Source organism: Mixophyes fleayi, chromosome 4 (genome assembly GCF_038048845.1).
Source record: "Mixophyes fleayi isolate aMixFle1 chromosome 4, aMixFle1.hap1, whole genome shotgun sequence".
In the NCBI taxonomy this organism is placed as follows: domain Eukaryota; kingdom Metazoa; phylum Chordata; class Amphibia; order Anura; family Limnodynastidae; genus Mixophyes; species Mixophyes fleayi.
In genome coordinates, this window is record NC_134405.1 from 328,555,427 (window position 1) to 328,576,439 (window position 21,013).

Below are 21,013 nucleotides of genomic sequence, written 5' to 3' on the forward strand. Positions count from 1 at the left end.
TCTGTTTGGAGTTTGTATGGTTTCCCTGTGTTTGTGTGGGTTTCCTCCGGGTGCTCCGGTTTCCTCCCACATTCCATAAACATACTGGTAGGTTAATTGGCTGCTATAAAAAAAAATAAAAAAATGACCCAAGTCTTTGTGTCTCTCACTTGGTTTGTGTGTATGTTAGGGCATTTAGCCTGTAAGCCTCAATGGGGCAGGGACTCATGTGAGGTCTCTGTACAGCGCTGCGGAATCAGTGGCGCTATATAAATAAATGATGATGATGATGATGTACTATCTTAAACACAGAGGATCGGAGTCATTAAGGAACGTATCTGCCGATATTGTGCGTTTCGTCCGCACATTTATTCTGCGTAGGCCCAGAATCGGATTACACACCAAGAAACACAACCAAGTTGTAGCGCAAAGGCCACTTACTACACATTAAGCCTAATAATTGCTTTTCATGAAAAAAAAATGTAATACATATATATATATAAATTTACATGAACTGGTAGCATAACAGGTAACATTAATTGAATATTTTTTCTTTTTTCTGTACATTCTTTAGTAAGTTTATATTTTACATAGGTGTTGTATGTATCCTGCAGTGTGTTGTTTAGTACATCAGAGTAAACCTACACCCATAGCATAGGCAAACCGAGAGGGGGTTTCCTAGTGCTTGGAAACCCCCTCCAAGCCTGGGGCATTGTATAAATGAGGTGGCTGCACCCTGCCCCCGCTTCACACGGCTCTGCTTGAAAAGGGAGAGCTGTGTGCACCTAACAGTAGTGCACGCAGCATTGCCCGTTTATATTATGGGGATAGGCAGAGTTGGAGAGCAGCCAAGCACGGTCTAAAATTATAGCCACGCCCCCATACATGTTGGTCACGCCCACTGGCAGCGTGGTGTGGAAACCCCCCTCTACAAATCCTGCGTTTGCCCCTGCATAGTCATCACCACATGTATCTTCTGATCCGTTCCCTAATGACTTCGGGTGTGTGGATACTGAACTTACGGTCGTTCTAAAACAAACGTACTCTGCGCTCAGTAAGCCCTCTTTAATGACTCAAGCCCAGAGTACTGAGATGATCATCCTTTATGAATTGGGAGGTCCCTGTAAATTCATACATGCTGAACTTTCACTAATATTGTCATTAATATTTGTAATATTGACTCCCCTGTGTAAGAGGTGATTAACCTCTCAGTGTAATTTTTACTCCCTTTCAGTCTTGCAGAGCTGTCATCAAAACACTATTATTATTTTTTTTGCAAGACTTTTATTTATGTTTTCAAATGCAATACAAAAAATAAACACCAATACCAGAGACTAGGATAATAGTCATTATACAAAATAGGGAAGCAGGAAAGGACACAACAAGTGCTTGTTGATATCTAGTAATGGTAAATAAACAAAGAAGAAAACACAGAAAGCTAAATATAGTGACGTGTGTAACCCTCTGTGTTGGGCAGGAAATGGCATAAGAGAAGGATGATAAATAGGGGCCAAAATCAGTGACATCCCAAACCCTCCTGATACTGCCCCCGTGCCAGGGTAGGAAGCGGGACAAACACTGACCTGGAGAAAAGTCAGGGTTATTCCACAGGGCTATGATTCAGGTAGTCCCAAAATGGGATTTTCAGTGATCCCAATTTTGACAGGTGAAGGCAGTGACCTCACTAGAGAGAGCCTATCTCTAGCTGGAACCCCAACGCTGACACCAAAGACGATCGTTTACAGAACGAGGATTCCAGTGGACTATGCCCAGCTACAAATTGGCCGAGGTGAGTCGCAAGGTAGTAGAAATGGATGTCTGGACCCTACGCAAGTTCAAAAACTTGTAGGTGGAGGTTTATTGTGTCAAGGTGACTCTAGGAACTAGAAACATCTGGAAGAGATAGAGCGGCCGAGGCACGAGATTCATCTTGAGTACTATAATTCTACCCAACCACAAAACAATTAATTTTGTCTCACATCTGAACAGAAACAATTTTATTCATTTAATGATTCAGGGAAAATATTCTATGTAAAGAGTTTCGATTCCCCATTTGGTATTCTTCCAGGGAAAGTTGCAATTGCTCTTCAGGAGCTCTAAGGTAAGTGATTGTAAACTAAGGGCTCTGTTTCATCATCATCATCATCATCATTTACTTATATATCGCCACTGATTCCACAGCACTGTACAGAGAACTCACTCACATCAGTCCCTGTCCCATTGGAGCTTACAGTCTAAATTCCCTAATACACATACACACACACACACACACAGACAAAGAGAGAGAGAGAGAGAGACTAGAGTCAATTTAGATAGCAGCCAATTAACCTACCAGTATGTTTTTGGAGTGTGGGAGGAAACTGGAGCACCCGGAGAAAACCCACGCAAACACGGGAAGAACATACAAACTCCACACAGATGGTCGGGAATTGAACTAATGACCCCAGTGCTGTAAGGCAGAAGTACTAACCACTGAGCCACTGTGATGCCCATAAGAAATGATCTTTCAAAACATTATTTTTAGCCTGGTGCACAGGTTAGACATCTTTTCAGTACCTCATTAGAACCAGTATCAGGCCTGTAGTTATATTTTTTGGTTTGTGAATGGCCGTTATTTTAGTGATTGGGCCTGGCTGAGCATTCTGAGTGTTGTAATTCATAAATTGTAAGCTTGTGAGCAGGGTTCTCTTACCTCTCTGTCTGTATGTATTACCCAGTATTGTTTTATTAATGTTTGTTCCCAATTGTAAAGCGCTACGGAATTTGTTGGCGCTATATAAATAAATGATGATGATGATGATGATGAGCTTGAGGACAGCAGCTGGACTACTGCCATTGTTTTCCCACAATTTATTTAGCTTCCGTTTCTTCCGTATCTTGTGTGTTAAAGTCGTCGATTGTAATTAATTATCATACACAGGACAAAAACACACTGAAGTGCATCTGGCTGAGGATTCGGTTCATGTGCTCGTTGCCAAGAGTCTAATTTAGATGCAATGTTGGCATGGACTGAATTCAAAGTATTCACCTTCAGGAATCTTAAATCTTATCATCGTGATTGGAACAGATGGTCCCTGTGATCATTCGGAACATGACGCCGCAACCCCCCCTTTTCCAAATATTTAGCGAGAACTTGGAGTCAATGAGTCACGGGGGGGAGGGGGGGGGAGGCAGACTCTGGAATGGATGAATGCATACGTCATTGTTGTGGTTTATATTATTATTGTGATCTTTAAAGAGTACCCGTCACCTATACTCACTGGAGACAGCTGCTTTATAGGATCACCCAATATATGTGAGAGTGAAGCCTATTGATTCACTGAGAAGCATCGTCTCATGAACACTGAAGTAGAGTTGTAGAGTTGATGTCACTGGTTTTAGAAAAACTTCTACAAACACTTAATTTCCCAGATTTGAGACCCCTGATCCACCTGAACAAACAGAATATTGTTGAATAGATTCCAGTTATTATTGAAACATAATAAAACTTAATTGTGATGCTCTGTATATGCTGAATACAATACTCAGTATCTGATCCTACTCTGGACGTAGGGAACAGCTGTGTCACTTTCTGTACGCTGAAGCTCTTCTAAGAATTTCATCATCATCAGGTATTTATATAGCGCCACTAATTCCGCAGCGCTGTACAGAGAACTCACATCAGTCCCTGCCCCCATGGCCGGATTAAGGGGGGGGCCCCCCTCTCTCCAAGGGCCCCCCGCATCATCTCACCTGCCATGTCATCTCTATACGCAGACGGAGCGATCAGAGGACCCCCGCAGCCGCATCTATCAGTAACGTCAGATGCGGCTGCGGGGGTCCCCTGATGCATGCCCACACTTTGTGTGTGAATCGCTCCGTGTGCGCATAGAGATCGTTACGATCTCTAACTGTGCGCCAGTAGTACAGCAGCACCTGCTGGAGGAGCTGCTGTACTGTCTAAAATGGCCGAAATGGAGCTGCTGCGCATGCTCAGCAGCAGCTCCTCCAAGACATCAAGTGAGCAGGTGAGTCGTTTCACTGGGCTCATATTCATACTGTAAGTCACAAAATATATAATATATAATATATAAATAAATATAGCATGTGTAGAAGGTCAGTGGATGTCCCTCAGTAGTGGAAGTAATGGAGTTTTACAAAAGTTCATTATATATATCCCATATCTTAAAATTGGTTTTGCTTGTAGAATTATGTAGTTTATTTTGGAACACTGATGGTAACACAACAGTAGTAGTATGTATGGAGTGGTTTGAAAATAGCTGAATGGGTTGGAGGCCTGAGAAGGTGGAGCAGTCTCCTATACTGCTTCTTACTGGTAATTTCCTCCTATAGTAACACTGCATGTGCTTGTTGCCTTCCTACTTATGTTGGGAAATGATCTGGCATTTTGCATTAACATAATCACCAAATTTGTTTTATGCCTGTCCCGGGCATTCTGTAATAAATATATTGTTTTAAGTTTATGTCACCTAGGGGCATATTTAAGAAAGCACGATATTGCTCTTACGGGGTAATTAAGGTGCCTCCGTGTCCTCCGCAAATTTATGAAAGGTGCATCGCAGCAGATATCGTGGATATCGCCTGCTTTGCACTCCTCTTCATTTTTGGGAGCAGTCACCATTTAACAGTATGGTGACTGCTCCCGGCTGCAATCTAACAAGTTCAGAAAAACATTTTTTTCACATGATCCCTCCCTGTCACTCACCGCTCGCTGAATTGCAAAGACAGAGCAGGGATCTTTGTGCGAACATGCGCAATTGAAGGAAGAAGAGGAATGAAGATGACCAGTAGGAGATCCTAGAGACATCGCATCCCGAAGAGGGGGGTAAGTATGATTTTTTTTTTATCACAGAAACAGCAGTTTTTCAGAACTGCTGTTTCTGTGATCCGTTTTTAATAAATTTGAGAAATAGTTCAATCCTTATACATGCGATAAGGATTGATAACTATTTCTCATTTCTGCCGATGATTGATAAATGTGCCCCCTAGTGTGATAATGGGAGGTGTGGCTGTACAGTAACTATACGGAGACCATGCTGTAATACTCTTAATAGAAAGCTAGGTATAAAGTTTGTGTTTGTAAGCCATGTTCTAATGAGTATGACCTAGAGCGGATGTTAAATGTGTAACGTTGCATTTCGACAGTGTAGGGTGATGGCTTTTCACTGTAGATGCCTACTTATGCAACAACTTTTAATTGCAATGTAATTATATTTAATTAGACCATATACACAGATGTCCAGATAATGAATTGGTATGGGGCAGCACGGTGGTGTAGTGGTTAGCACTTCTGCCTCACAGCACTGGGGTCATGAGTTCAATTCCCAACCATGACCTTATCTGTGTGGAGTTTGTATGTTCTCCCCGTGTTTGCGTGGGTTTCCTCCAGGTGCTCCGGTTTCCTCCCACACTAGAAAAACATACTGGGTAAGTTAATTGGCTGCTTTCAAATTGACCCTAGTCTGCCTGTCCGTCTGTCTTTCTGTGTGTGTGTGTTAGGAAATTTAGACTGTAAGCCCCAATGGGGCAGGCACTGATGTCAGTGAGTTCTCTGTACAGCGCTGCGGAATTAGTGGCGATATATAAATAAATGGTGATGATGATGATGAAATATATCAAGAAGACCCCTAATAGCATGTTTATTGCTTGAGATATATATATATATATATATATATAGACAGACAGACAGACAGACAGACAGACATTTATAGTCAAAATTGGTGTTATGTTATCAATGTTTTTTTTTATGTTAGTTTTAATGTGCAGTATCATTGCTAGTTTTAATGTGGGGTTTTTATGATTGTTTTAATTTACAGTATTTTAGCTTGTGTAAGCAATGATTTTTCTTGTGCGTACAACCTAGGCGAGCCCTCTGGATGTCATATAGTGGGCTGTAGGTGTCGGAATTCAGGATGTGTTAATGCTAATAGCCTTATACTCAATGGCGTTATATTACATGCGTTTTATACGGAGGTGCCTGTACAATTTACAAGTACCTGTACTAATATTAATATATATTACGTCTAGCCATCATACTTTCACATCTTTGTGGACCTAGCCAGCTTTCCAGAAGAAGTAGAGGTAGCTGTAAGTAGTTGTAACATATATAAATATATATATATGTATGTATACATATGTATTTGTGTTATTGTATATATGTGTGTGTGTGTGTATAGATACATATAATATATAAAACATTTTAATTTTTCATTATCATGTTTAGATACATGTTAAATAAATATTCCTTTTATGATAGAATTGGTCAGATTGTCTTTTTAATATTCACCACCTACTTGTAACGCTCTCTCGTGCATGATGACACTATGCTCTTAATTTCAGATCTTAGGGGCCCCCCTGTTTTAAGTGCCCCGGGCCCCCCAAAGCCTTAATCCAGCTCTGCCTGCCCCATTGGAGCTTACAGTCTAAATTCCCTAACACACTCACAGACAGAGAGAGAGAGAGAGAGACTAGGGTCAATTTTTGATAGCAGCCAATTAACCTACCGGTATGTTTTTGGAATGTGGGAGGAAACCGGAGCACCTGGAGGAAACCCACGCAAACACGGGGAGAACATACAAACTCCACACAGATAAGGCCATGGTCGGGAATCGAACTCATGACTCCAGTGCTGTGAGGCATTTGGGGTCATAGTTATCAATATGCAGTGACAAGTATGATTCGCACATGCATAGATTTGGACTTTCAGTTCCAAAAATAAATATATACATTGAAGAAAAAAATAGATTCATCTTTATTTTTTTTAAAGTAAACTGATGGAACATTGAAAAAAATGCTTTATTCCCCAAAAATCTCTTCATGAATTTTCTTGTTGGCAGAATAAATAATGTAGCGATACATGTACCACTGCGTTGCTTGTATTGGAAAGGTATCACCGATAGTAACCCCTTGATGTACAGGGACAAACCCTCTCTCCCTTTGATAAATATGCCCCTTTAGGGTTGATTTATCAAAACCTTCTAAAACTGAAAAGTGAGGTGTTGCCTATGGCAACCAATTCAGTTCTAGCTATCATCTATCTAGTACATCTTAGAACATAATATCTACAATCTGATTGGTTGCTATGGGCAACACCTCCACTTTCCCTTTTTGGAAGTTTTAGTAAGTCTACCCCTTAGTTTTTTTTGTATCTATCAAGATCACTCACAAATACTGGTCATAGTTCTCCCAAAACTGGTTACTGCAAACCAAGGCGTTGGTTTCTTTAATAGGATTCTTTCTCTGTCCTAAAATGGGTAATCTTGTCAATAAACTGCTGGATACATGGAGGTCTCATTGAGCTCATGCAAATGGCTGTAAAGGCTTTGCGCTGAAAAGACTGCTAATTGCTGGGGGTGGACAGCAGTCGGACATGGTCTCACACCACTGCGTGATTGGGGAGGTGGTGTGTCTCTGAGGGGAGCAGGGCGATGTCATCTCCCATGATCCCGGCTGCCTACTACAGAGATTTGTGACACCAGGCTAACTAGGCCTTTATTTCAGATTGAACCGTTGACCTTATAATCCGATAGCATGTGTAAGGTCTGCGAGGTTGTAAAATGTCCATTACAAATGGGTGAACAGATCTGGTGAATGTCTGTGACCTTCCTGAGAAGAATGGATCTAGCAACCACATTACTCTGTCCTTTTATCCGGCTCCTCCTCCGGGGGCGACGGGGCGGCTGTCATTAAGCCTCGTTAGACTCATTTCTCTTGCCTGAGATTTCTGTGGTTTGTGTGGAATCCTGATAAGTCTGGGACAGACGATGCACTAATTCTGTCATTAGGGCCATCACATGCTAATCTCATGGTAGTAGGGCCAGGTCGCCATGACACTGATGGAGGCCATTGTTGCAGCCTGGTAATGGTGCCTCTTATTCAGCAGGTTAAGGACCACACAGCAACTGCTGGTTATCCTATTCCTCCCATTGTGCAAACACATATCTGCAGAAACTAGGTACGTTAACCCTTATAGCCCTGGGCCTGTATTGTTGGAGTAGCTGAGTATCGCTCAGATACTCCTGCAATATTTTCTTGATAAATTGTGGTGATAAGGGATTTATTGATCCCGGAAAATGGCCTATTGATAAATGGACTACATAATAAAAAAATAAAAAAAATCTTATTTGTTGGTGGGGGCTGCATAAGTTTCTGGTATGGAACCCACATAGTTCTGCTAGTAGAAGGGTGAGGGGAATTCAGCACATTTTAATTGCTATAATTGTTTCTGTGCTTGGGCTGTACCAGTGTTGATGAGAAAGCAGCCTATAAATTCTCAAGGAACTTTTGACATCACCTCATGCCTCATAGATATCCATAGGCCAAAACTGGGCGCCTCCACTGTGCGCAAGTACTCTCCAATATACCACACAGGCCGTATATGCTGATAAGAAAGGATAATTTACTTGTTATATACTGTGCAGAAATTATTGTTCAACATCTGTCTCCTAATTTACTTGACTTGTAATGGCATTATTACTGCTTTTATACGCCTTAGCCTTAAACAGACAGATCTACATCTCATTTGGCCACATACTTGGGTGACCAAATATTATTATTACAAGTTAACCCGTGCATGATACTCTTGCATTCTAGTCAAATCAAGCTACTTAAGGTGTTAAAAAGGTTCTTGTCATGCATTTGGGCCTAGCCCAGACCTCCTCAGGGGAAGAGCGTTACTTCCCGATGCAAGCGGCCTTTTTTAACGTGGTTTTGTCCACATGTCACCACCTCATCATTTTTCTCCATCACCTCATCCTTCATCTTCATCGCCACATCCTTCATCAAGCTACTTAAGGTGTTAAAAACTCCCCACTGTCACCCCCGGCAACCACCAACCACTCCCAACTGTCACTTCTCCTTCAAGAAATATATAGGTCAGTGTATAACTCTGCCAAGCAGGTGGCGCTGCAGCTTGTTTTTTTTTTTTTCACACACGCCACTAGGCATTTATATAGTAGATTATTATTACTATTGACGTTTATCTATGTAGCACCAACATGCCACAATCTTTTCTCACCCTCATTCTTTCTTACATCAGTGCATAACTTGTCCTTGAGTCACCTACTAGTATGTTTTTGGAGTGTGGGAGAAAATCGAAGCACCCGGAGGAAACCCACGCAAACACGGGGAGAACATACAAACTCCTCACAGCTAAGACCATGGTTGGGAATTGAACTCATGATCCCAGTGCTGTGAGGCAGAAGTGCTAACCACTAAGCCACCGTGCTGAGCTGCTGTTCAGGTCAAAGTATCTGGAAATTAGTTTACAATATTGACAATTATGCAAATTCTTACAGTTGTTCCTGAATCCTAGAATACCAGATGCATAGTTCATGCTACTGTGTATAGAGGTAAATGCTAATATTATTCACCAATATATGTACATATTTTAGGAGCTTCTGAGGTTTTAGGATATCTGAGATGAGATTTGTATCGTACAGGGACCATTTTCACTTTGCGCATCAGACTTCCTAGCTATGCTCTATGTATTTCTGCAAAGCAGTTCTACTCTGGGCAGAAATGACATCCACCGCCTCAGAGGTGACAGAGGAGTTTGGTGCACGGACCAGGAGAGAGAGCCTTAGCTCCACTGTGTGTGCTTGGAGTAGGTGTTGGATTGGAGAAAAGGCAAATATGGATGAAGGAATTGAAATTTGCCTCTCTTTCCTCCATATTTGCTTTAGTACATAAACCCCGGAGTTTCCAGTTGTCCCTAATTCACAGAGGCATTAGGGACATTAGGGAATTTACAGAATTTAAAGGTTTGTCCCTAGAGATGTCCTTGGCTTGTTAAATTCATCACTGCACAATAAAAATCATTTTATTCTGTATACTGAATTCAAATCTAACTCTCTATTCTTGTTACCTATTGAAGAGGACTAATATGCAAATAATGACTCTACAGCCCAGCTCGATAAACACCACAGTCCTTCCAGACAGCACTGTGAGCCCCCGCGGGAAACTATATCAAATTGTTGGCAAATATTATTGTGGGACATTGTGTGATTGTTGATGTGCGGCAATTAGTCACTGCTGAGGAATGGGTGTCTGGCAGTCTTATGTACCATGAGCAAATATTGCGTAAAAATGATCATCTATTTTACAGCATAACTGAGAGTAATGATGCAAGATGTATTACTCAGTAAATGTAGATGGTATTTCCAATCTCGAGACTCCATTCCTCATCTCTGTGTAATGGGGCATTGCATTAGATATGCAGGATGACGAGTGTGAGCCTTCCCTCTCATTGCAATGACTGACATTTAAAACAAACAAAGTCTATAATATGAATCCGTGGAACACTGACTTAATATTGATAATATATATATTTATATATATATATATATATGATAATTCCTGCTTATAGACCAATCTATCGTCATGTTTTTGGACTGTCAGAGAAAGCTGGAGCATCTGGAGGACAACCATGGAACCACAGGAAGAACATACAAAGACACAGATAGAGCCCTGGTTGGAATATAATTTACAATCCCTTTCCCCAGTGCTGTGAGTCAGTAATGCTAACCACTGTGCCACAGTGCTGCCCAAAATTAGTCTGTGTGTAATTGTTTGCTAGATACACTTTCTGGTAGATTATATCTATCAATCAGAGGCAGAACTAGTGAGCTGTGGGCCCCGGTGCAGGGAAGCAGGGAGGAGGGAATTGGGGGCAACGGCTCGCTAGTTCCCCAAGAAGCGGGTCTTATTTACTCCATGGTGCACTGCATCTGCTGCACCAGTGGTAGTGCACCACTGCCATCACCCAAAATTCTTGAAAATATTCCATCTGTGCGGGCGGGGGAGGGTTATGCAGCCCTTCTCCTATGCCTGACCAACGTCCCACATCATCTGACCAACATCCCACATCATCTGACCAACATCCCGCATCACCTGACCAACATCCCACATCACCAGACCAACATCCCGCATCACCTGACCAACATCCCGCATCACCTGACCAACATCCCACATCACCTGACCAACATCCCACATCACCTGACCAACATTCCGCATCACCTGACCAACATCCCGCATCACCTGACCAACATCCCGCATCACCAGACCAACATCCCGCATCACCAGACCAACATCCCGCATCACCTGACCAACATCCCACATCACCTGACCAACATCCCGCATCATCTGACCAACATCACCAGACCAACATTGGTTGTTTGATTTTAGTAGTTTGAAAAGATATTGATAATACTCCATTCAGACCCAAAGACATAGCGGTGGGCATGGGAGCCGTAAAAATAAGAGGACACTGAGACTTTCTTCATGAAATTTGCAGACAGTGGAGATTGGAGTATGATGTCTTCTAGCCAGAGAGTGGAGGACTATACTCTAGCTACCATAGATCGGAGATCTGCTGTACACTAGTCACTAATGATCTACAGTGTGCTATAAAGTAGTCACTGGAGATTGAAGGGCAGCTATACCGGAGACTGTTTTATATATTAGCCACTGGTTTAAAAAAACAGTCACCAGATTGAGGGGTGAAGGGGGAATTTTGCTAATTTGTATACTAGTCACCAGAGAGTATTCTGTTTTGTAATCATTGAATTGAGGGGTCAGACAGGGCCCTGTGTATTTTGTGGGCCCCATGATTCCTGGTGGCAGCTGTCTGCACCTATAAATGTTCCAAGTAGCTTGTTTCCTGATGGTGAAAAAGGTTTTAAAGTGCCAAGAGGCTCCCTTCTACTCATATGGTGGACCTGTCTGGTTCTTCCCAGATTCAGGTCAGATGTCCACTTCCTTGTAGACTCTCTCTCCAATTCTGTCATCCCTTTCCAGGTGCTCTGGTTTCCTCCCACAGTCCAAAAACATACTGGTAGTTTAATTGGCTGCTAACAAAATTATCACTAGCCTGTGTGTGTGTGATAGGGAATTTAAACTGTAAGCTCCAATGGGTAGGGTCCACAGGGACTGATATGACTGACTATTATTCTCTGTACAACGCTGCGAAATTGGTGGCACTATATAAATAAATGAGTATGATGAGGCTTCCTTCCTCCTCTTCGCTCATCTCATCTCCCCCCCTCTGTTTCAAATAAAATATACGCAAGATTCGCTTTTTTTCAGTCTGTTATACATGTTGAACTCTACAATTGGTTGGCTGTATTATACAACAATTTGTATTTTTCTGTTGTCCCTATGTCTATAACTCTTTCTGCGTAGGGTGTACAACTGTTATTTATAGTATGTTACTCTTATAACTTTTTTTCTTAGATGTTTCTAATAAAAATATTTTATAAAAAATAAGGTTTTAAAGTATAAACTGAAAGCTGACTATTGCCACTGCTAAGGACCTCTAATGACATTTATTTGGTTGTTTTGCGGACTGAGAATAAGTCCTAATAAGGACAATCTAGTTTAGATGTTGCCTATAGCAACCAATCAGATTCTAGTTCTCATTTATTTAGTACATTCTACAAAATGACAGCTACATTCTGATTGGGTGCTATAGTCAACATCTCCACTTTTTCAAACCCGCAATTTAGTAAATATACCCCCAAGAGTTATTTGAATATCTCATCCCGCAAAAAAGCAAAATCGACATTTAAGCAGACAAGCAACAGTTAGGCTGCACTATGCAAGGAAGAAGTTCTGTAAGAAGAAACAACATTTTCCCCTGTTTGTATAGTCATAAAAAATGGTGAAAATCTGCAAAATGTTGTTCATTACAAAGCGAAATAGGAAGGAACGGCATTTACACAGGACCGCTGCTTTTTTCTTTGTCTATAAATGACCTTTAATGTTCTACGTAACACCCTACTACAGTACCTTCAAAATGAGCCGGCAAGTGGGCAGTAGAAGCATTGGGCCGAGCGCACACTATTAAGCTGAGTACACTACACACTATTAAAAGTAGCTGCAGATGCGATTTCTGTAACAATTTTACCAACGACTGACACCCCCGACGATCGTGCCGATTTACCATCTACACAATTTACCATCAGATCTGTGATCTTCGTCTCTCATAACCAACGGCTGAAAAGATCGTGGCTCTGCACACTCTACAGATATCTGCCTACACTGCCGGTCGTGAGTGCATACACACTTCCACTTCCGCCCGCCATCGTTCCATCGTTGATCGTGATATTCTTAGGAAGCTTATAAAACAAATCAATCGATGTGTTATGCTTTGGTGTGAAACAATGATCGTGGGAGCGTATACACTCAAACGACCCAAAGGTCATTTATGGTGTGATCTTCACGATAATTGTATCGGTGTATACCCAGCTTTAGGTACCTTGGGGCGCACGCAAGGGGGGGGGGGTTTCTGGTTCTCCAGAAACCCCTCCCCTCCGTGAATGAACAGGCACTAAAGATTGCCCCTACACAGCAGCACTGTACTGAACAGCAGGTGCGGCGCTGTCACAGAAGAGTCCGCGGTGGTGCTGTATTTACTACAATACAGCACTGCCGCGGATGCTTCTTTGACAACGCCGCGGCTGCTGTACAGAACAGCATCGTCAAAGTGGAGCTGCTGCTCATGCGCAGCAGTTTTTTTTTGGGGGGGGGGGGAACCCCCCTTAAAAATCCTGCGCTTGCTCCTGGTACCCATAAGGTCATTTATGCGAACAGTTGTTAGATATGCTACTTATCACCCAGTTTATTGTTAACTGAAGTTTATCAGGAAATGCTTGGAAGCTGATAACAAACATTCAGCAATTCTTACCTTGTGTGAATCGGTGTAGGAGAGTGCGGTGAGTCACAGGAGATATTTATATTGGTGCATCGGCTGACACTGCCTGCCCACCTGTGTTTAATGTCTGACCACCATGATCCGTACATCTACGCACATCAGCAGTCTTTGTGTACGCGGCATCACCATTATATACTATGTGGTATTAGTTGTTATGACTATACTGACTAACCTAAGTTCAATCAGCTATTAGGTTTTACCAGGGCATCTCATCCCAGACATTTAGGGGATTTTTGTTTGCCTGTTCCATGGCATCGTCCATTCACATCATTCCCGAGCTGAGAGTTGAAGCACTCTGCACTAATCTGACGTTACATTGTCTGCGACCTCGTTGTGTATCTTGGTGTTTGAGATGCTTAACTTGGTTGTCATATGTAAGTTATTTCAAAATGCATTGTTATTTTTACAGTGTAATTCCTGCAGTCAATCACAAGGTCCCCATTGACCATGTGTTTTTAATGTCTTACATTTTTTTACTTAGTCTGCGGAAATTCCCAAGCGTTCGGGGCACACGTGCAGATTGTGTTGTGGCAGAAATAGACTTCTCTATATGTAGCAGTGTGTGTACATATAATTCCTTGCTGATGAACAACTGTAGTGAGATGTCATGACTGCCGACTGTCAGTAAATTTACTCACACTATGTAAAAAAATAAAGGTACCTTTTGATCTGCAGTTAGGAAAAAGAGACAGTGGTAAAAAAAAATAGATACTGAGAAAATATACATAAGCATCATATAATGATTTATACATATAGCATAGGGTGGCAAGGGCAAATGCAGGATTTGTAGAGGGGGGTTTCCACACCACGCTGCCAGTGGCCGTGACCAGCATGCATGGGGATGTGGCTATAATTTTAGACAGCACTTGGCCAACTTTTCCTATCCCCACAATATACATGGGCAATGCTGTGTGCACTACTGTTAGCAGAGCTGTATGAAACGGGAGCAGGGTCCAGCTACCTCAATTATACAGTGCCCTATGCTTGGAGGGGGGTTTCCATGCACTAGGAACCCCCCCCCCTCGGTTTGCCTATGGGTGGCAATACCTGAGTCCTTTTATCCTTCTCTGTGCTGTTCAAATTTGAATTTGTAGACATATTTTGAAATAACATAACGATGTGTCAAGAATTATTTTTTTTTATAGTATATTTAAAAAAGTAAGTCAATTAGTTTTAGTGTCGGCAAAGATATAGGTACCGTTATATTAAAGCTGCTGAGTTTGTATAATAGTGTATAAATGGAAATACTAATACATTTGTTGAGGGGGAGAGGCAGATGAAAGTTAGCTTATATTATATGCAGACTAGTCGAGAAGAGAGAACCCCCCCCAAAAAAAAATCATACCCCAATTACTGGATTCTGGATTATGATATTGTCCCATGCTTAGAGCACCCAAACATACTTCGCCAAGGTCTGCACTGCCAAAGCATCCAATCTATATAAAATAAATAGATTGAAACTAATAATGCCCATGGGTAATTATAATTTATAAAGAGATTGCTGGCCCATGACTCAGTACAAATTAAAGTGTATATTTAATAAAGCCTATAGCAACCAATCAAATTCTAGCTGTCATTTTGTAGAATGTAGTAGATAAATGATAGCTAGAAACTGATTGGTTGCTGTGGGCAACACATCCACATTTTCTTTGTCCAAGGTTTGATAAATCTGCCCCATAGTATTGGACCTATGCAGCATTTCTACAAATTGAGGCCTGGCGTGGGTGCAAGGTGGAAAGGGTCCAATCATATTATGACCTTAGATACTTTGGAAGGAATAGCTATCTCGTTCCATGTTGGCATTGTGACCGTCGTCCCAACCTCCACTGTAAGTGGCTCTTAAGAACATGGGGCTTATCCAGAGATTCTGTGTTGTCACAACATGCTCTGTAAGGACCTTACACTGTAAATATCTCTTGTTTCTTCAGTGCCAGACAGAGCACTTAGTACTGAGAACAAAATGGCTTCCCCTCCCCCTTTCTCCTTTAGTAAAACCTAAAAATGCCAACTAGACAGGACTGTAATCTTTATCCGCAGAGCAAAGATACAGGTTGGACTTAAAACATAAAATGTCCTAGTAAGAAAAAGTCATTTCCAAGTTAAGTTAGCACAGTTGATGATTTTAAAGTGGAATGGAAGGGAAAACAAATATATGTTAAATTACATATAGTAAAGTTGGGTTAATGTCATTAGTTGTCAAAACAGCTGTTTACTAAAAAAATTATTTATTTCTGAATCACTGGTTACGGACATGTATCTGAACTGTTTCTGAATTGAAAGACACATTGGCAGCCATTTTGTGATATCACAGAGACAGGAAGTGCTGCATGCCTTAGTGATGTCACTGGTACCTAGGGTGCTGATAGGCTGCAAGTTCACAAGTATTGATTCAGCAAACAAAATGGCTGCTTCCACTGCAGGTCGGGGATAAGTTCACATACAGTATGTGTACATTTTCATACCTCCTTTCAGTATATAGCGCACATTACAATATACTTTTAGAATTATTATCATGGCTGTGTCCAGGCAGCAACAGCGGAGATTTTGGAACTGAAGTCGGAATGTGTTGTCTATTTGTTTTGCTATCTAAGCATTCGCATGCAGTTCTTATGATGAAATAAATTTATCGTAATGGGAATACCTGTTATTGGTTGAATTTAGACTGTAAGCCCCAATGGGGCAGGGACTGATGTGAGTGAGTACTCTGTACAGTGCTGCAGAATTAGTGGCGCTATATAAATAAATGGTGATGATGATGATGATTAGTCCTGACTTTGGACAGACTAACACCATTTGCAGACCACTCAAAAGGTGGGCATGGCTTGACATCAAGAGGTATATTTACTAAACAGCGGGTTTGAAAAAGTGGAGATGTTGCCTATAGCAACCAATCAGATTCTAGCTGTCATTTTGTAGAATGTGCTAAATAAATGACAGCTAGAATCTGATTGGTTGCTATAGGCAACATCTCCACTTTTTCAAATCCGCTGTTTAGTAAATATACCCCGAATTGTGGGTATGGTTGAGCAGATCACAGAGAGGTTTGGCTGGATCTGGGGTGGGGACTTTTTTGTACTTTAAAATGTTGGGAGGTATGGAAACGTGCTTGGGAGCCCATATAAGAGCCTGAGAATAGTAAACATTTCTGTTGATTTCACTGTTACTATTAATTACTTCACTAAAGAGCAAATAACAGATTTGGTCCAATCAGTGAGCTGCCAGATCTGCGTCTAATTTGGACAGCATTTGCTATCCCAGCTTCCGTGTAGCCATGTTCTTCATTTGTGTCACCCGCACTTACCTCAAATTTGCAAGAATTCTGCAATAAAGTCATTTTATGAATGTTTTTTGCATAGATGTTAATGTCATTTCTGTTTCATCAAGCAAATATAACTATGCTCCCGTCAAGGCTTTACTTTAATGTGAAGTGTTTTAATGGTACAAATTGTGAGTTATTCCTGAGCATTGCGGGCTTAATGTAGAGAATTTTCAACTAAAACACAGGCGTAAATTGCGTCCTGAAAAAGACTCATTTTACATAGTATGCCAAGGTAGACGCAACGCAGCTTGTCGTCATCACTATCAGTTTGTATGTTACACCAGTATCTGATTGCCTATGAAATGGACACTGGGCCTTGTAGGCTATTCTAGGCCAGGAACGGAAGTATGACTGCTATGTGTGTTTGTTATTTTTGTACATACATTGTGTATTTTATAATATAATATAGTATAATGAAGAATGTCCTGTATACTTTATGTTTGACAATTTTTTACGGTGACATCTGTCTGACCCTAATAGTCACTGACAATTATAAGTCATGGCAAATCTGTTGTATACTGTTTTCTATTACCAGAGTAATTGTTGTTAAGTGGAAAATATACCTTGCATATTATATTTCCTTATATTTTATCTGTTTATTAAGGGCATGCCCTCAGACTCAGTAGGAGAACTCCCACTGATACCTCTATATTTAGACTTCATGGGCCTGAGTCATTAAGGAAAGTAAGGCAAGAAAAGGAGTAAATGCTCTCCCGAGACAAACCATGTTACAATGCAAGGGGTGCAAATTAGTTTATTATTTGGCACATAAGTTAAATACTGTGCTTTTTTCATCTAGCACACAAAAAATTTATAGCATTATTTTTACACTGATCTAGGACATCCCCTACCCCAAACTATAAATCTGTCCCCACATTTTAAATTTACCCCCCCCTTCAATGCAACATGGTTTTGCCCAAGTACAAAGTTACTCCTTTTTAATGCTTTACTCTCCTTAATGACTCAGCCCCCATAACTCCAAATTATTCAGTCTTCCAACTGCCAATGACAATTATACCCATAGAGGTTTCACACCAAATGATTCAATGGCCCCCGCATACTCTCCAGAGGGTGTGCATCCCAGGAATGGAGGCCGCGAGTTCACGGCCTCCAGGAATGGAGGCCGCGACTGTGCACACGCCTCTCCGCTAGGTATGTGCAGTCATTTTTTTATGCTGTCCCCTTTTCGTTAAGTGTAGTGATCCATCTCCACGAACCACAGTTGTTTTCCTGCAGAGTAAGCATTTTTTAGCCAAGCACCTTTAGTACAAACCAACGGCCGACAAAACTAGGACGATAGATGTTGGTGTTTTCACGTGAACCACACTAGCTCATCACCTCACTTGATATGCCACCATTGTCCAGAGACATTGAATTTTGTGGCACATCAGGGGTGCGGTATATTGACGACATTCCAGATAGCCTTGTTTGTATAACCATGTTACATTGAATATCCAACCCTACAACTGTAGTATAAATGCACGTCTCAGAGCTGGCATGACGAATATTTATATTCAAATTGACCCTACTTAACATAAAGTTTACTTTCCCTTGTAATTCATAAACGTCTGCATATAGAACACTTACATTACTGCACACAACGCTTCCCTTTCCTCTCTGATAGCTGATTTTATTTTTCTCTAGAGCTTTGTCATCTGTGGTGGCTTTGGGAGCAAATATCATCTGTAACAAGATTCCAGGGTTGGCACCTCGGCAAAGAGCCATCTGCGAGAGCCGCCCCGATGCCATTATAGTTATTGGAGAAGGGGCACAGATGGGGATCAACGAATGCCAGTATCAGTTCCGGTACTCAAGATGGAACTGCTCTGCACTCGGAGAGAGGACAGTGTTCGGACAAGAGCTACGAGTAGGTAAGCGGCTTCTATGTGTACTGTGGATGAGATGGTTGATGAGTGATGACTTTGACGTCTTCTGTTCAGTCATCAAAAGTCATGTCAATGTGTCTTGGTTCTTGTGTGTAAGGAAATCACTTTCCCGTATTATTGTGGCACAAAAATCCTTTTCTGGAAGGTGATCATTTTTTTTTAATTAATATTTTATTGAGTTTTTATACAATACAAGAAGGGGGAAAGAACAGAAGGGAATGGGGGGAGCAGTAGAACAACATTTGGTTTGGCTATGCATTAGTCTTAAATACTACATGTCTCATAATGAGCTAATAATATATGTCATTACAGAATAAAAAATGATATAAATCAGTGGTTCCCAAACTTTTGCAGTTCGCGGCACCCTTAGAGTCTCCATAATTTTTTCAAGGCACCCCAAATAATTATCGAGCAGTCCCATTTTATAAGCAGTCAAAAAAACTTAATAAATATTTAGGTCAGTATAGAGAAACTTATTTAGTTGTATGCAAAAATAATACACATAAATCCAAGGGAAAAGAATATTTTTATATATTTTTTTTTTTCAATTATATTTCTGTCAAAGAATAATTTACAGCTAACTTACACTCTGCCCCATCTGCATCTCCACATACTCTGTGCCTCCTCTGCATCCACACACTCTGTGCCTCCTCTGCATCCACACACTCTGCCCCCTAGGCATCCACACACTCTGCCCCCTCACACTGTCCCCTCTGCCATGCTGTCCCCTCTCACACTGTCCACCTCCTCTGCCCTCTGTCCCCCTTCTCTGCCACGCTGTCCCCCTCCTCTGCCCTCTGCCACGCTGTCCCCCTCCTCTGCCCTCTGCCACGCTGTCCCACTCCTCTGCCCTCTGCCACGCTGTCCCCCTCCTCTGCCCTCTGCCACGCTGCCCCACTCCTCTGCCCTCTGCCACAGGCCTGCCGCTGGCCAGCCAGAGAAAAAACAAACAAAACAAAAACTTACCAATCCGCGCAGCGCCGGGACCCAGCATCCTCCTCTCACGCAGCTTTTTGTTTGTTTTTTTTCTCTGGCTGGCCCGCGGCACCCCTGGGAGCCGCGGTGCACACTTTGGGAACCGCTGATCTAAGTTATTAAATATTGGAAAGGAAACCTAGGGGGAAATGGAAGGAAGGGGCACACAGGGTTGTTAGTATAGGGTTCAACAGGACAGAGGGGAGGAAGAGATTGTAATTACGTGGTCAAGTTCACAGTCCACGTTTGTACCAGTAACTGCAAGTTGGGGGGATCTTCATAGATGGAAGTATTCAGTCCAACCATTCCTTACTGACAAGAATTGATTGGGCCAGTTGTGAATGATGCTTGTGACGTGTCCTACTTTATATGTCTGCCAAACATTATATACGAGAGCCACAATTGTGGGGGAAGGGGTCAGGTTTTTTCCAACTCTGGGCGATCAGGCATCTGAGAATATTCTCAGCAACGTTCCGTATCTGTTTCGGGACTCCAGGTGCCGGTCAAGGGAGAAGACAGAAGGAGAGGTTTGGCGGAAGTTGTATATAGGTGATTTTGTTCACTAGTTCTTTTAGAAAAATGTGTTTTTATAGAATTAGTGAAAGTGAAGCTGTTTATTTGTATTCAGTGGCAGCATTGTTAATGTTGTCTATTGACCGTTTCGATGTTATACCATGATTACAGCATTGAGTGGTAGATAATATCAGGGAAACTGTCTACACGACAGCTTTGTGATTGGGTTGGACAAAGACCATAACTTAAATTATTACCTTTTTATCTATTATTTATACATAGTTTAATTTCTGTTTATTTCATTCTTGTCTTTCTGCTCTGTGCATAGTTTGCATGATAGATACAGTCTAGATTTGGTTCCTTCTCAAGGGTGGTATCCTTCTGTGATGTTACAGTGGTTAGCACTTCTGCCTTACAGCACTGGGGTCATGAGTTCAATTCCCGACCATGGGCTTATCTGTGTGGAGTTTGTATGTTCTTCCCGTGTTTGTGTGGGTTTCCTCCGGGTGCTCCGGTTTCCTCCCACACTCCAAAAACATACTGGTAGGTTAATTGGCTGCTATCAAAATTGACCCTAGTCTCTCTCTGTGTGTGTGTGTGTATGTTAGGGAATTTAGACTGTAAGCTCCA

General features: G+C 41.7%; 1 protein-coding gene and 1 non-coding gene across 3 annotated transcripts in view; both read left to right on the top strand.

The window, feature by feature from the left end:
* WNT7B (Wnt family member 7B) overlaps positions 1-21,013 on the top strand; it is a 100,030-nt gene that overhangs the window by 39,183 nt on the left and 39,834 nt on the right. For both annotated transcript variants that reach the window (XM_075210343.1, XM_075210342.1), the window contains exon 2: positions 18,654-18,880. In XM_075210343.1, coding sequence (XP_075066444.1) covers positions 18,654-18,880 — 227 coding nt within the window. The remainder of the gene's footprint in view (positions 1-18,653; positions 18,881-21,013) is intronic.
* On the top strand, positions 4,249-4,368 carry LOC142156293 (small nucleolar RNA SNORA47). The gene has a single exon (XR_012692358.1). It is a non-coding gene; the product is annotated as a small nucleolar RNA SNORA47 (small nucleolar RNA).